Raw genomic sequence first — 18,270 nt, 5'->3', positions numbered from 1 at the left:
TTAAAGTAAACACATGTGAGACAGTTCAGTTTACATTTGCAATGGCCTTCTTAATTGAACGGACTTTATTTACAATCGATCAGGATCATGCCTGTATCGACATTCTGTCATTTATAGCGTTGCCGTGACAGACAAAAATCTTATATTATTCTGGCGTTCAGAATAATGCTTACAACTAAGTATAAATTGAACAGATGTACATTACCCCTCTTGACTTATTCAACATCAAGCTCAATAATGTGGATCCACAGATATTATCCGAATTAGGAAATTCCAAAACATTCACCACCAATAATCTAACACGGTGTATCAGGGCGCGAAATCTCCAGTTTATGTAAAGCCCGGAATGTTCCGCGAAAATCCATTGAAATGGCGTGCGTCACTTCGCGAGGATGGCGTCGCCGAAGATGAGCGCGAAGGCTGAGTTGGGGCGAAAAACTCGAACACGACGGGTCCAGAGCGAGATGAAACGGGAACGGGATGAGGTCGACTGGATGCTCGGTATGAATGAGGCAAGGAGTCAGATTTGCCTGAAATGATGTAGATGCCGCATTGTGACAGTCATTGGAAAAGATTGAGCAAACATTATCCTCTTATAAATACATGTGTAGAGTCAACAGTTTCTAATTGCCGGTTGTAATTAAAGACTGATTTTGGGCTGCGGTGCTGTTCTCCTCCCGGGAAAGATGCTTATTTCCAGGCTGTTGAGGCATAGGGCAGAAAAGCAAGGACTGCCAGGCGAAACAAAGTCCTCTCAAAATTTTCAGCCCAGTATTGTGGAGAAATAAGGACTGCCTGACGAAACAAAGTCCTCTCACAGTTTTCAGCCAAAAGTCATGAAGTTGAGGAGAAAATATCAGCTAGACGAGCTGATCTCGGGCAGCATAATCAACAGTCAATGGCAATTTCAAAGTCCTGCTATTTCAGAGTTTTCGGGGTTTTTATATGGCTTGATCATGACAGCGAAGTGGAAGTCGTGGTCAAATTCACTTCCTCTTCAGGGGTCAAAGATGCACACGAAGTCTCCGTCCAGTCTGGGGTCAGATTTTGTTTTTAGCTGCCTGGCTTTTAGGACGCATCAATCAGACAGCAACTGGTATATTTCCCTGTCATCTTATCTGTTTTCATTCATACACACAATGAGATCTATTTGCCCTGAACTTGGAAGAAAAACGACCCCGGAAACACTAAAGAGTGAGGGGTCAGTGGTGGTATTCTTCCCTAAGAGGTGGTGATTTGTTATGGTCAGTGATAATGAGGCTTTGGGCCAAGGGGTACTTTATCAAAAGGTCAGGCAGAGCGGTCAACTGTCAGCTGTAGTGCTGTGCTGCAGTGTGACATTTTGCAGTGCCCACTTCTGCTGCCTATATCATAATAAACTAGAGAGGGGCCGTCAAAGGCGGCAGACCCACGCCTAAGTACAAAGTCGGGGTAAACATAATGTGCATTCGGTCATCTACCAGAATTCGGCCACTTAATTGCCAGTGTGCTTTATCACCAGCCAGTGAGTTCTACCAAAGATCGTACACTGAAGTGTACGATCTTTGGTTCTACAGTCACATCACACGCAAATCACATAATTACACATACGGTATTAACACTCATTCACGTACAGGAAAGTCCTTAAGTCTCCTCCAAAAATCCATCGAAAATCCCAAATTCCACCGTCAAAAGTGCAGAATCGGAACTTTTCCAAGCGCGCGCGAATTAAGTCCAGTTTTAAGAGTATTGTCTACGCGACGGGTCGCGGAAAAAGCGGTAAAAATCGAGAAATACGCCGTTTTCTTGCGGGATATTTTGATTATAGCAAGCCGAGAGTTAGCCCCGGAGACCGCGCCGCCAGGCGCGGTCCTGGCGGCTTCCCCCCAGTTTCGCTAATGTGAGAGCTCCCCTATTCTGTGTGCTTGTGCGAGTGATTGTGAATTCTGTGAACATCGGTGAGCTGCTTATAAGACATCATTTTGTGCATCACAAGCAATGAAATGCCTCAAACAGTCGCCGATGATAGTCATTTAGGTTTCATCGACCCATGTAAGTATTCCTAGTAGTTTCTGTTGAAAATTTAAGGAAATATAGCGCCGCAAAGGCACCCGTTTGTTCAACATGAAGATCTGAAATGGGAGCACGGCGCAGCCGCCACACTGCGTGTGGCGGCTGTCGCAGTTAGCCGAGAGTGTGATGATATCAAAGGTCGTATGAGTGTACGATCTTTGATGGTATCCACAAAAGCAGAAAAGAAAAACAAAATTTACGTACCCCCTAGGCAATTACCCCTATGATTAGTGTCTACGGGAATTATTCAATGCAAGGGTTGAATGCAAATGTCTACTGCACCAGTATTCGGCCACCAACGAGCGCCGCAACGTCCCCATTGCAATTTTGCACCAACAGTGTAGAGCGCGATGCATTTTCAGCGGCCTTGCACACGCATTGACATTGAGCACGCATATCGTGCAGTGTGACTGCGACCGAGCAAAATGCTCCTCCAACGAAAAAAACAATCAATATTAATTTGAAAAATCATCAAATATCAAAGGTCGTATGAGTGTACGATCTTTGATGGTATCCACAAAAGCAAAAAAGAAAAACAAAATTTACGTACCCCCTAGGCAATTACCCCTATGATTAGTGTCTACGGGAATTATTCAATGCAATGGTTGAATGCAAATGTCTACTGCACCAGTATTCGGCCACCAACGAGCGCCGCAACGTCCCCGGTGCAATTTTGCACCAACAGTGTAGAGCGCGATGCATTTTCAGCGGCCTTGCACACGCATTGAAATTGAGCACGCATATCGTGCAGTGTGACTGCGACCGAGCAAAATGCTCCTCCAACGAAAAAAACAATCAATGTTAATTTGAAAAATCATCAAAATATGGGCCAGTTTGTGATGACGGAGAACGAACTTTCATAAATCTAGAAGGACATAGTCCCTCAAATAGGCCTAAACGTAAATTTCGGAATTCTTACGAACATTTGAGCAGCGAAGTCGGATCGTTGGGGAGTTTATGTCTTCGTATGGTAGCGGAAAATCGCAAAGTGAGAAACGGGAAATTTTCGGAATGGTCACTATACCATGGGGTCAAAACTTCAAGGTCACACAGAATTTGCAAGGGTCAACCGATTATCACCAAAATCTAATCGATTCTTTCCTGTCATTATCCAAACATTCCCTGAACATTTCGTGCAAATCCGTTTACCCGTTCTCTTGTTATCTTGTACACAAACAAACAAACAAACAAACAAACAAACAAACAAAAAAACAAACAAACAAACAAACAAACAAACAAACAAACAAACATACGGAACCCTTTACATAACCCCCTGCCGATTTTCATCGGCGTGGGTAAAAACTGTACAAATACAATATCAGGCACCCGTCCTAGTTTTAAACAGACTTTCCTTCTCTTTTCCTAAATCAATGTAAATACAAGCTGCAAGAGGGTTTTGCACATTTTTCACTTTCAGGACAGAGCAGTGCACTGTGGTCACCATGGTAACGCAGTATGGCGCTGCTACAAGTCTACTACTAAGTATAGTACTGTATTAGATCGCTAGTCTATTCACCTGTCTCGTAATTAAAGTCGGGCCCCTGGAAAAACAATCTACATACAATGTAATCTTGCAATGGCCCTCCCACTTTCAGTAAACTACAATGTAGTTCCACTGTATGTCAACTTGAATACCTTTGACTTCCTTTATCATATTTAGTGCAGTACCGGTAATTAACTGCAGAGTACTATATACGCTATAATTTTCGCGTACATAAATTTTCGCGAATTGCCGATGTCACACATTTTCGCGAGTGGTTAAATTCGCGATTGGAGGACCAGAGAAAATATGAAGTGGCAAAGAAAGTGTGAATTTTCAACTTACTATAATAGTATAAGAATGATACTAGTTATACACTGCATGAAAAACACTTGCCAAACTCTGCGAACTAGTAAGTTAGAATTCAACATTTTTGAAGTGGTTAAGTCCATCGCACTAGATTTCTGATGAGTGGTCCCCTTGCGATAATGGATTGGCTCTCTACAGTATTCGTATAAGTAGACGTGGACGTGCGTAAACAAGCTTAGCCAGTATGGTCTGTTCGGTAAGCCGTGACATGGTATTCTAGTACTGAAATGTTCGTATCATCAAGGCAAGGGATTCATTCTGGAAGGTAATATTTTCGCGTGTTGTTAATTTCGCGAATAGCTCCCGACTCGCGAAATTCGCGAAAATAAAACCCCCGCGAAATATATAGCGTATACAGTATGTGAATCTGTAACTGCGACCATGACCAGCAGATCCAAACGCGTAGCGTATTGGGGCTGCGGACTGTAGCATTCAGGATCATGACAGGGGGTAGTATCACGAGTAAATATCAACTTCAAATCGAAAAATTTCTTCAATTTGAAGACTTACAGGTGAAGTTGAAGTGTTGACTGGTACTATAAACGTGCAACGTTTGGTTCTGCCAATAGTTCCTTTCTGTTCGAATTGATGACTTAATGTGACTTGGTTGAGAGGAACCTGGGAGAGCTACACTGAATTAATGGCCAATGCATGCGCACACAGACATCTTATCCAGTCAATGGATTTGAAATTTGTGCGCATGTGATGTGTGCCCATGTGCTGGCCGTCAATTCAGTCACATTAAGTCATCAATTCGAACAGAAAGGGACTATTGGCAGAACCAAACGTTGTACGTTACCTGTTGTCAACACTTCAACTTCACCTGTAAGTCTTCAAATTGAAGAAATTTTTTGAATTTAAGTTGATATTTATCCGCGATACTACCCCTGTCATGATCCTGAATGCTACAGTCCACAATCCCGGCCATTACGCTACGCGTTTGGGGCTGCTGGTCGCAGTTAGTGAATCTGTAGACTGCACTTAGTACTGAATAGTAGACCATCTAGACAGAAAAATCTGTCTGTCCGGAGGAGTCTTTGATCATTTTTTTACTTTTACAGTTCTCCTCCGTAGACACTGATGACCAAAAGATCAGTCTGTATCTGGTCGTTCTCAAAGGAATATTTTCTGCGGAGACTGCATCTGACTTTACGGAATCCCCTCCTATATACACTTGATATAGAAACTGAGAGTGATAAAACTGCCTCCTGGGAAAGAGTTCCTTTTTGGACAGCAACCCCAATTATTTTGAACACTCTACACTACCCTACTCTTGTTAGCTTGTGCATGGATGCAGGCACATTTGGCAAGTGAGTGGTGGGGTATTTAGCTTTGGGTGGCTGTCCCAAGAGGAACTTTTGCCGTCTCTTGTTCAGTGGCCTCTTGTTAACTATAGTGTATGGTTGGTAAAATGGTCAGTCATACAGTCAACCTCTAGTCATTTTATCAACTTGTGTGTAAGGCCAAGTAAAAAAAAAAAAAAAAAAAAAAAAAAAAAAAAAAAAAAAAAAAAATATATATATATATATATATATATATATATATATATATATATATATATTTGTATATAGGGCTGCACACTAACCCATTTTTTTCTGCCGGTCTGACCTGTCTCTGTCGTACCAGTAAATACCCCGTTTTACCATTTTTTACTGGTCCGACCAGAAAAATTTACTGGTCAACAACAACAACCTAAAAAAGCATTAAATGACTTGCAAACTTATTTCATGTTTTTTGTCGGCTACTATTACATGTACCTCCCCCCCCCCCCCCAATAAAAAGGCATGTTTTACAGATTAATATTTGTAAACTTGCATTGTTTATTGCACAAGAAAGCCTTTATGGATCACTACATTGAGAAGGAACAAAAAGGAATCATTTGCGAATTGATTTGTTGATACAAAAAGGAAGAAGAAAAAAAGAAGAAGGGATTGAAATGTGGTCTGTAATTTTCTTCAAAAAATCTCTTCGCATATCTGGTACATGCGTTCTTGAAAGTACACTGCAGGGTCGAATTTGTGATGCTTTGTACTCCTATCTCTTCTTCGTGTGTAGAACCATTTTAAAAGAATTAAATGTTTGTGAATTACATTGTAAAATGATAATGAACAAAATCAGATTGTATGCGTTTGTGACTTTTTCTAAACATCGGCGCACGTACAGAGTAACATACGTTACTTAACTTGCGTATTTCACACTCGTGGTGCTCTGATGGATTGTGATGATTTCATGAATTATTTTAGCTGTAATATTTTCTGATGCACGCGCCAGAAGAGGTTCTTATTTTCTCCCGATAATCTCTTAGCATTTGTGCATGCGTTCTTGAAAGGTACGCGGCAGGGCCGAATTCGCGATCTTTTTTGCACTGTCTATTTCTACCTCAAATATCAGCAAGATTGTGACGATTTCATAAATTACTTCGGCTGTAATCTTTTATGATGCACGCGCCAAAAGGGGTGGAAAATGTGTCCTACAGTATATTTTTTCCCGATAAACTCTTCGCATTTCGTGATCGTGAATGTGTTCTTAAAAGATATACGACACGGCCGTACTCATGATTCTTTTTGCTCCTATTGTTTCCTCAAACTGCAACGGGATTGCTATGATTTCATGAATCATTATTCGGCTGTAATCTTTATGATGCACGTGCCAAAAGTGAAAAAGGGTTGAAAATGTGTCTTTTATTTTTCTCCCAAGAATCTCTGCATTTCGTACATGTGTTCTTAAAAGATTATACGACACGGCCAAATTCACGATCCTTTTTTGGCCTATTTTTACCTCAAATATCAGCAGGATTGTGATGATTTCACAATCGGCTGTAATCTTCTGTGATGCACGCACCAGAAGGGTTGAAAATGCGTTCTTCATTTTTCTCCCGAAAATCTCTTCGCATTAGTGCATGCTTTTTTTAAAAAAACACAGCATGCAGGGCCGAATTTGAGATCCTTTTTGTGCCTTTTGTTTCCTCAAATTTCAACGGGATTGCCATGATTATTCATTTATTATTATTCGGCTGTGATCTTTATGATGCATACGCCAAAAGGGGTTGAAAATGTATCCTTTATTTTTCTCCCAATAATCTCCTCGCATTTCGTACATGCGTTCTTAAAAGGTATATGACACGGCCGAATTCGCGATCCTTTTTGTGCCTATGTCTACCTCAAATATCATCTGGATTGCGATGATTAATTTTCATGAATTATTTCGGCTGCAATCTTTTGTGATGCACGCACCTGAAGGTTTGAAAATGCGTTCTTTATTTTTCTCCCGATAATCTCTTTGCATTTGTGCATTCATGCGTTTTTAAAGGTACACGGAATGTAGGACCGAATTCGAGATCCGTTTTGCGCCTATTGTTTCCTCAAATTTCAACGGGATTGCGATGATTTCGTGAATTATCATTCGGCTGTAATCTTTATGATGCACGCGCCAAGAAAATTGGTTGAAAATGTGTCCTTTATTTTTCTCGTGATAATCTCTTGGCATTTCGTACAGCCGAATTCACGATCCTTTTTGCGCCTATTTCTACCTCAAATATCGGCGGAATTGTGATGATTTCATGAATTACTTCGGCTGTAATCTTTTGTGATACACGCACCAGAAGGGTTGAAAATGTGTTCTTTACAGTGAAACCCCGTTATAACGAGTTCGGTTATAACGAGGAACCGCTTATAACGAGGTGACGGCGTCGGTCCCGTTTTCCTTCGCGTGTAAACCTATGGCGGAACTAATCGGTTATAACGAGTTTGGTTATAACGAGATTCCGGTTATAACGAGGACAATTTCGGTGCATCATGATAAAGAAAAACATAAGCAATTTGATCGGATATAACGAGGTTCCATGTTCTTGACTTGCTGCTTTCAAACACGCGACAAACGAAACATTGAAAACCAAATTCACGCTATCCAAGTCTCTTTCCCGTTTTGCAGAGTACCGTTCCGTCCGTGTTTTCTTCTAAACCACGCAATAAAACACAGAAATACCTTCCGATGTTCCTCTTATACTAAGTTATTGAATAAAATAATTCGATTTCCTTTTTCGCGAGATACGCGTCCTGTGGCAGTAGCGTAAAATAGTTGAATAAAACGTTTGTTAATCTACTTTCAATTGCGTCGGTGTTCAGAAAAGAAAAAACGCATTTAACAGTTTGAATAGCTCTAGGTTTGTTCATTATCGATAACTCTAGTAACACTGCAATTCACTATGAAGATTTTTCTTTCTTTCAGAATGGTCTATGAGGTACAGATTTGTGTAAAAAGGATCACGACCTTCAAAAATCAATCCTGTCGCATATTTTTCAAGAACGGATGTACAAAACGCAAAGAGATATTCGGAAGAAAATAACGCATTTTAAATCCCTTCGGGCGCAACGATCATTATTATATTGTATAAGACTACAGCCATGACGGCCGAAATGATTCATGAAATCATCGCATTCCCGCTGGGCACAAACAGGTACAGATTTGTGTAAAAAGGATCACAACCTTTCAAATTCAATCCTGTCAAATATTTTTCAAGAATGGATGTACAAAACGCGAAGAGATTCTCGGAAGAAAGTAAAAGAGGCTCGGGCGCAACGATCATACTACCTATAGGTTTACAGCCGAAATGATTCATGAAATCAGCGCATTCCTGCTGGGCACCAACTGGTACAGATTTGCGTAAAAAGGATCACAACCTTCCACATTTAATCCTGGCCCACATTTTTCAAGAACGGATGTACAAAACGCGAAGAGATTTTCGGAAAAAAAACAAAGAACGTATATTTTTTAATCCCTTCGGGCGCAACGATCATGCAGCCAAAATGATTCATCAAATCATCGCATTCCCGCTGGGCACCAACAGGTACAGCTTAGCGTAGAAAGGATTAATTCCAAATTCAATCCCGCCGCATTTTTTCAAGAACGGAAGTACAAAACGCGAAAAGATTTTCGGAAGAAAATAAAGGACGTATTTTAATCCCTTCGGGCGCAACGATCATATAATTACAGCCAAAATAACGCATAAAATCATCGCATTTCTGCTGGGCACCAACAGGTACAGCTGTGCGTAAAAAAGAATCAATTCCAAATTCAATCCCGCCGCATATTTTTCAAGAACGGAAGTACAAAACGCGAAAAGATTTTTGGAAGAAAATAAAGAACGCATTTTTGATCCCTTCGGGCGCAACGATCATACATTGTATATGATTACAGCCGAAATGATTCATGAAATCATCGCATTCCCGTTGGGCACCATCAGCGTAAAATACGTCGCAAGTTACGGTAAACAACGTATGTGTGTTTCTACTGTTTTTGCGCTTGAAAAAACGTAACAAGCGCATTTTATAGAATCTGATTTTTTGTTCATTGTCAGTTCACACTACATTTCACAAACGAAAAGACATCATTCTTTCAGAATGGTTCAATACAAGAGGAAGAGATAGATGTAGAAAGAATCACGAATATGATCCTGCCGAGTAGGCCTACTTCTCAAGATGGTATGAACAACTATTATGCGATGAGACATTTGGAAGAAAAATAAAGAATTAACGCATTTCAACCCCTACTTTGTTCGTCTTTTTTTTTCAATTCACAAATAATTTCCCTTCAATTCTCTCAATAAAAGCGATCCATAATTGTGTAATAGCAACGCAAAGGACGTTCTTAAGTTTGATTGATGGGCATATGACGTCATGCTTATGTTTTTCTTTGTTTTTGATGCGTACGGTTATAACGAGGTACCGGTTATAACGAGGTAATATCGCCGGTCCCACGGACCTCGTTATAACGGGGTTTCACTGTATTTTTCTCCAGATAATTCTTCGCATTTGTGCATAGTTTTTGATGACCAACACGACATGCAGGACCAAATTCGAGATTCTTTTAGCGCCTATTGTTTCCTCAAATTTCAACGGGATTGCGATGATTTCATGAATTGTTATCCAGCTGTATAATCTTTTATGATGCACGCGCCAAAAGGGATTGAAAAATGTGTTTTTTATTTTTTTCTCCCGATAATCTCTTCGCATTTCGTACATCCGTTCTTGAAAGGTGTAGGACGTGCCCAAATTCATGATCCTTTTTGGGCCGATTTCTACCTCAAATGTGAGCGGGACTGCGATGATTTCATGAATTATTTTTCTTCTCCCGATAATCTCTTCACATTTTGTGCATAGTGTTCTTGAAAGGTACGCGGCAGGGCCAATTTTGTGATACTTTTTTGCGCTTTTCTTCATTATGAGACCATTCTGAAGGAATGAAAATATACTTGTGAAATGTGTAAAGGTAGAATAAACGCAATCAGATATTCTCTAGTATTTACTGCTGAATATGTTTTTACTTTTTCTAAAAATCGGCACAAGTTGATTAGGCTAGTTCTAACATGTCAACTGCCACGCTGCCGCGAAGCCAGGACCGGATCTTGCGTAAAAAAATTGTGAGTAAAATGACCACAGAAATGCGCGAGCTTCTATCAATACTCCTTGTCTGGCATGACCACCGATCGCAAGCAAACGAACGAACAAACGGGGGTCGGGGAATTAGTTCAGCAGTTACATTGTACATACTTAATTGCATGTATTGCATGGCATGGAAGTGCGTGAGCAGCGCCAATGTGCAAGCGAGTGTGAATAACCATCTCGCTCGTCGACTGCTTACGCTCAAAACTAATATGTTTACTGTACAAATTGCAACGGTAGACATAAACGAAAACTTAAGTAAAACTTGTTGAACAATGCGATATATTGCATTTTATAAAATGGGTTCAAGAACGTAGCCAATAGGAAGCGCTGAAATGAGTCACGTGGGCTTTGATTACTTTAGTACCATCGCACTGCAGTACCAGTGCGCACTCAATCAGTTGTTACAAGTGCGTCGCGCGCTACTATACGCGCTGTCAATCCTATAAACAACTTCTAGTTCGGGCTGCCGGCCGGCCTTTCTTGTGTGCATAACATATTATGTGGCATACGTATACAGTACTCTTATACGTACAGTACTTATGTGCGGGATTTCCGAGTGCGACGTGCTTGACTCGACTCTCTCGAGCGAGTGCTACATGTAGCTGACTGGTATTGACCCACAAAGGTACGTGAAAAATGCTGTTAGTTTTCGACCCATTTTATAAAACAAATGATGCACAGGATTATTTCGTGGCGTTAGTGGAGATGCAGCTCACTAGAGGGTATTTACAATTGTGAAACATGCACTCGGCTTCGCCTCGTGCATGTTTCACAATTGTAAATACCCTCCAGTGCGCTATACGCCTCCACTAACGCACTCTATCCTGTGCATCATTTGTATACTATTTCTCCCTGATCGGGGCTGCTTTTTTGTCCCCGCCGAACGAGTTCGAGCAGGGGACTATGAAACGGGTTCCGTACGTGTGTGTGTCCGTCCGTGTGTCCGTCCGTCCGTCCGTCCGTCCATCCGTGTGTCCGTGTGTGCGTCCGTGTGTGATCAAAATCTTCAATTTGCTACTTCTCTGTCATTTATGAGCCAATTTTGATTCTGTTTGCTTTATATGATAGCACTACATGGGAGCTTTGAAACTTCTACACAGAATTTCAGTCGTGACCTTTGACCTTGACCTTTGACCTATATTGTACATTTTGCTACAAAATGCTACTCCTTCGCCATTTCTAACCCGATTTCGATTCCGTTTGCTTTATGTGATGGCACTAGGTGAGGGCTTCAAAACTTCTACACAGAATTTTGACCTTTGACTTCTTTGACCTTTGACCTTGATTTTTTGACCTATATTGTACATTTTGCTACAAAATGCTACTCCTTCGCCATTTTTAACCCGATTTCGATTCCGTTTGCTTTATGTGATGGCACTATGTGAGGGCTTCAAAACTTCTACACAGAATTTTGACCTTTGACTTCTTTGACCTTTGACCTTGATTTTTGACCCATATTGTACATTTTGCTACGAAATGCTACTCCTTCGCCATTTTTAACCCGATTTCGATTCCGTTTGCTTTATATGATGGCACTAGTTGAGGGCTTCAAAACTTCTACACAGAATTTTGACCTTTGACCTCTTTGACCTTTGACCTTGATTTTCGACCTATATTGTGCATTTTGCTACAGAATGCTACTCCTTCGCCATTTCTAACCCGATTTCGATTCCGTTTGCTTTATGTGATAGCACTAGGTGAGGGCTTCAAAACTTCTGCACAGAATTTTGACCTTTGTCTTCTTTGACCTTTGACCTTGATTTTTGACCTATATTGTACATTGGCTACAAAATGCTACTCCTTCGCCATTTCTAACCCAATTTCGATTCCATTTGCTTTATGTGATGGCACTAGGTGAGGGCTTCACAACTTCTACACAGAATTTTGACCTTTGACTTCTTTGACCTTTGACCTTGATTTTTTACCTATATTGCACATTTTGTTACAAAATGCTACTTCCGGCAGGGACATATGTTACGCACCGCGTAATTTCTACTTTTCCTTGTTTTTTTTTTTCTATCTACTGACCTTGCCAATTCTATTTTCTACTGGTCATGTCGAACTGGTAACTTGTGGATTTCCTGAAAAGTTACTGGCCGGACAATGACTTTTACCGGTCTGGGACCGTCAAACCGGTGCTAGTGTGCAGCCCTGATATTTTGTTTCAACTTTTTGAAAAAAAGGAGGATGCGGGCACTTTTTAAAAATTTGTCATCAATTCTGCTATCGCATCTGAAAACTCACCTAACAGTGCAAGCGCTATTTGATTTCCATAACAATGAGTCAATGCAACGTTGTGCCGGTGCACAGTGCGAGCTCTATTTGATCATAGAACACAAATAACATGGGAGCCTATCTTGAAACAACTTAGTTTTGTAAGTTTTCTTAGCAACTGCTACCTGTTGGGAATAGAAGTACAATTTATCAAAGTAAGTTCTGGAATTGCATTTCTATTGTGATAAAAACAGAAAAATTAGATGTGATTACCACATAGATGTGCTCTACCCATGCTTGCTGCACAGTGAATTCGCATTAAATTACCAGAATTGCACAAGCGAACCGTGAAAATGTCTCTCCACATGTTGCATGCGGGTGCATGAGATCATCACATAGCACATAGATTACAGCCAGCATACAGACCTGACTGCTAGCTCCTGATTGTGTACATTTATAATACAAATTATGCAATCCGTCGAATTGCACCTTTGCCATCAAATTCTCCACTCGCAACTTCTTGGAATTTGCGAAGGCTTTCCTGATTGGTTGAAGGTGAGGAAGCTTTCTTTCACACTAGATATCATTTCCTTACACCGTCAGCCAATCACAAATGAGTTTATAGAGTGGGAGCATCAAAGCCTTTGGAGTAATCTGTCAAAGTAGGGCCAACTGAATCAGCCAGAGCATTTTCGTAGCAGGCTTCAGGCCGATTAAATCGGCCTGTGACAGAGATACATTGTAGAGTTAAAGAAAAGACAACCCCTTACAATGTATTTTCATGTTCACAATACAAGTGACATCTGTTGAAAATAATTATTTTCTGTCCCAAATGTGTTGGAACATACGTGTAGGTTCATGACTACATGGAGGATCATCATATGCACAAGTACATTATTACGCAAATTATTAAACAAGGTTACTTTTTTAGTCCCCTTCAAACAGGATTTGATGACTCACTGATATTACATTGGAAGTAATTTTCTGCATTTGATTACATGTATATCCACCATTACTGTGTCAGTGATAGCTTATCGTACCAGTGCAGTACATATATGTACTGTATTGGTACATGCTCTGACTGTGTGTAATATATACAAAACTGTTGTCATCATCCATAAATTGAAGCACAGCTGAAAAATATATCTCTAAGCAGATATGTGCCCAATATGTTGGATGTGCTACAATCACATTGTTTACCTATACCAAGGAAGGCGGTTACATGTGTATTAAAGTGATCATCGGCATTGGTTTGTCTGTTTGCAAAATAACTCAAAAAGTTGTGAACAGTTTTGAATGAAACTTTCAGGAAAAGTTGATGATGACACAAAGAATGTTTAAATTTTGGTAGTGATCCGAATCTGGATCCCGATTTGTGAAGAATTTTTGATCTCTTGGAGGTATGCATACGCGCAAAGAGCATGCTCTGCTGAGTTGACTAAACAATAGGTTGACTGGCTTGTTGGAAGTCTGCGTTCTCTGAATGCTTTTCTAGTTTTCAAATGTTATTATGAAATGTTAGATGATCAACAATCCTGGAAAAAAAAATAGTAATGTGTTTATTCACACATTGTGGGCAGGCTGCATTGAACTTATTCTACTTTAGTGCATATTGCCACAATAACTCATCACCAGATGGACAAATGGCACACCTTGAACTGAGATATTTTAGTCAGATTGCAATGATTTAGGAATCATTAAATGTTGAATACTGTTCACTACATATAATTTCAAGAATTTTTAATTTCCTTATGGCACTCTTGCATAAATTTTATCATAACAAAGATTTGGAACATGTACAATCTTAACATGGTTCCATGCCTTCAATAGTCATGATAACAGCTTCCAGATCTTTTAAATTCTGTTCAAAGTATTCATTGTCAGTTATGGGATGTGTCACTGAGCATTACTGTATATCAGTACAGAAGCCAGTCTCTAGCTAATGCAAGGCTGACACTTGCACGACTTTTGGCCACGATTTTGTCGTGGCAAGTCGTGCCATTTTGGGGCACGAACTGGGAGGCTCCCGCACTGTTCACGACTAGTTCAGGCATAGTTCACGACGAGTTCACAAATAGTTCACGAACGCGTGCCCATCAGTGTCCACATTGACACAAACTGGCACAACGAGTTCACGCATAGTTTGCGCATAGTTTGCCCATAGTTAACGCACTTCCCGCATCGGCACGACGAGTTTGCGCAATTCGGACAGTGTCAGGCTGACTTGGGCACGCCATATAAAAAGGGGGCCTCCCCAACCCCTGGTCATTTTTGGATTGGTTGCGGAAGAGACAACATGCTGAATACTTGTACATATTTGTTGTTTGCTGTTTTCATGTTTATAAATTGTTATCTTATTTCAAAACACTTGTTTTTCTTTTTAACCTTAAAATAAAGTTAAAGAGAAACGAAAACGAAACGAAACAAAAAAAAATTAAATGAAAAAGAAACGAAAAAATAAAGGACAATGAAACAAACAAACAACAAAACTCCCCTCCCCCACTCCCCCCCCCAAAAAAAAAAGTAAAAAGGAAACAAAACAAAAGCGAAAAAGAAACGACAAAAGAAAAAAAAAGAAGAAACGAAAAAAGACACGAATAAAGAAACGGAAAAGAAAAGGAAAAAAGAAAAAGAAAAGGAGAAATGAAAACGAATAATAAAAGAAAAGAAGTCCCCTCCCCCACTCACCCCCCAAAAAAGGGAGAAGAAACAAAGAACTAGAAGTTAACGAAAAGAGAAACGAAAAGAAAGAGAAACGGAAAAGAAACGCAAGAAACAAAGGATGTCGTTTTTTTGGGGGGGGGGTGGGTGAGGGGACTTTCTTGCGTTTCTTGCCCTATATATACCCCCGCACCGACGCGAGCGCCACTGTCGCGCAGTAGTCATGAACTGTTCGTGAACTGCTCGTGAACTTGTCGTGAACTGCTCGTGCCATGCGCATACTGTTCATGAAGTCTGTAAACTAGTCGTGCCATCAATGCGTGAAGTACACGTGACCGTGTCAGTGGGATGGCACGGCCACGCTGCGACGCGCACCAATTCGTGAACATGTCGTGAACTACTCGTGAACCATTCGTGGCATGGCGCGCACTGCCACGCACTGGCACTCATCCTCCCGCATCCTCCCGACGAGTTCACGACAAGTTCACGAACAGTTTGAGCATAGTTCACGACCTAGTCCCGAAATTTTGTCGTGACCAAAATGTTGAACATTTCAAAATTCTCGTCCCAACATGGCACGCAGTCACGACGGATTTATGCGCACTTCACGCCAGTTTACCACTAGTTTGCGCACTAGCAAGACTCGAGTCGTGCCAATGCGTGCCACAGAATCAAGTGTCAGCCTGCAACAGTGTATTATACAGCCAGCTACTGTAAAAGTGGATATTTTCGCATGACTAACAAGAGTGCGTGTTTTTATTCCGCGGATCAAGACATCACGCACAGGCACATGTATTCGCGTGCCGCGCTAGCTAACCTATTATAAACGTTATATTGTCACTAAGTTCATCTAGCAGTTTACTAGGGCTAGGAATATAGAAACTTCTTGTTAATGTCCTACATTTAACACAATGTTTATTACATCGACAGTGATATTCAACCATGGTAAAGACAGTTAAGCGACGCATGTCGGATCCCCAGGTCATCCTCCAGTTGTGGGAGGCCATTACCTTTATACGCCAGCAGCGGCAGGTGGCCAACATGGAGCGTATTGTGGCATTTATGAGCAAACACTACAGCTGCTCTGCCAAGGAAACGCAGCGCCAGATTGTCCATGCTGTCAAGGAGAACCTGCTGGTCAAGGAACTGTCCAAGTCCAAGGTTGGCAGCAGGGCTGGGACCACCCAGGATGGTTTCTGGTGTGCTGAAGAGAGGACAGAAGAAGTAAGAACATAAGTGGAAAGTTGATTGATGATGTCATATATTTTGCAAAGTTGTAAGGATCACACAGTTTAAAGCATTTAATAAAGAGATTTACTCTGAATGAAATAAAGTATTTTCCATGCTTCTTTACTGTGAAAGTTGTCAGTTAGCTAACTGCTTTGGCATGTGAATCAAATACCTTGGCATGCATTAACAGCATCTAATTTTTAGGAAGTTTGCATTTGTTTCACTTTGATAAATTTTGAGCTACGCTACTGCGGGCCTCTTCATTGCAATAAAGACATGGATAATACAATTGTGTCACAGATTTTGGGGACACGCGATTTCATGTAATGTCAACTGGATAATCCAGTGCTGACATGGGCAAGACAAATTAGAAAATCTTGACTTCTCTTGTGTGTCCAGTCAGACAGTGATATGATGTCCGAATAGACCAGTTCCAGTTCATAATTCCACTTTGCACATGAGCAGAAAAAGGTCATTTGTACCGACAGGCATTTTGGTTTGTTAATTCACTGAGTGTAAGTATCTGTGATGTCATGATTATTCATGTGATCCTTTTCTAAATGTGCTTGCAGCACATCCTCCTGACAGCAAGCCTGGTATTTGGCATTATCAAAAGAAAAAGATTGTTATTGCATTCAATACAAAACAATGAGATGGATGCCTGCTAATATGTCAACTGACATACTATTCTGGTCATCTGGTCTAAACACAAGTTCATTCTTTGTTTGAACACAAATTCCATTAGTTGTTACGTCCTGGCAAGCTTATGCATTATGCCGCTTTGAAAACGAGTGAAGTGCCTAACCAACTGAGAAAAAGAGAAAGGTCATTTGTACCACTTTGTATGTGAGCTGATTACACACTGACTTATTGCTCCCTTCTGTGTACAATAGCCACCAGTTGACTTACCACATTTCATAGCAACAGAAATTGGGCTACTCATGGAGTGATACTGTACTGATAACTTTGAAATCTGAAAGTGATTTTTATGTGTTTTTATGTTCATGCTCTAATGATTTGTCAATCACGATGATATTCAGAGCATTTTCAGCTTTTGATAATGAGATTATTAGTTCAACTCATTTTTTTTAAACATGTAGTCAGAAGAGCCCCATGACTGGTACTGCTTCAAATGTCACAAGGGAGGTGAAGTGTTGTGCTGTGGCACCTGCTATCGTGTCTACCATCCAGAATGTGTCAACGTTGAACCAGAGAAGGTTCTCAGCCTCTGGATCTGCCCATACTGTGAGGTAAGGTGATAGTCAGAGTCAAGTCTTAGTGATGATGTACCAGGAGACGGGTGCCAAATGATTAGATCCCTCATTCCTTTTCTACAAATATAGGTTCCTTAAAAACATGGTGATTCCCCCTACAGTTGATACGCGGGAGACCCAGTTCCCAAAGCATTTGGTTGATATCAGACCAGTCTTCAAGGAGCTGATCTATAATTTGTCCCTAAGTTTTGTGTTTAAATAAAAAAAAAAAATTGTATGCAGATGTCTCCATGCCAGATACCCCTTTATCAGGTACTCTGCGGAGTAGGTAGTTTTCATAACATATTCAAACTGTGTGCATACCTTTTAAACAGAGGTTGTTCTTGACAACCTGAAAGCATGTTTGAAGCTTGTCCAATATAGCAACAAATGATATACATATGCAAACTGGACTCCAGCAGTTGAATTTTATTCAAGAAGAGCAGGTTAATGGAGATTACTGTACTATGAAGTCATTTACATGAACAAAAAGAAAAATACAAGTATTTACCGACCATTGTTACCTTTTGAACTGTCCTTTGTAGATATGATAAGGTCATATTGATTT

The 18,270-nt window shown here is 40.6% G+C and overlaps 1 protein-coding gene across 1 annotated transcript in view; it reads left to right on the top strand.

Annotated features, from left to right (window-relative positions):
* Positions 1-18,270, top strand: part of LOC139738486 (zinc finger MYND domain-containing protein 11-like) — a 46,143-nt gene that overhangs the window by 762 nt on the left and 27,111 nt on the right. The window contains exons 2-3 of the mRNA XM_071649113.1: positions 16,150-16,443; positions 17,550-17,699. Of these exons, the coding sequence (XP_071505214.1) occupies positions 16,162-16,443; positions 17,550-17,699 (432 nt within the window). The 5' untranslated portion in view covers positions 16,150-16,161. The remainder of the gene's footprint in view (positions 1-16,149; positions 16,444-17,549; positions 17,700-18,270) is intronic.

This window comes from Diadema antillarum, unplaced genomic scaffold (assembly GCF_040938485.1).
Source record: "Diadema antillarum isolate AM-2024a unplaced genomic scaffold, OU_Dant_1.0 seq00000746_RagTag, whole genome shotgun sequence".
NCBI classification, from domain to species: domain Eukaryota; kingdom Metazoa; phylum Echinodermata; class Echinoidea; order Diadematoida; family Diadematidae; genus Diadema; species Diadema antillarum.
Note: the sequence above shows the minus strand (reverse complement) of the source record. Positions and strands in the feature narration are given on the sequence as shown.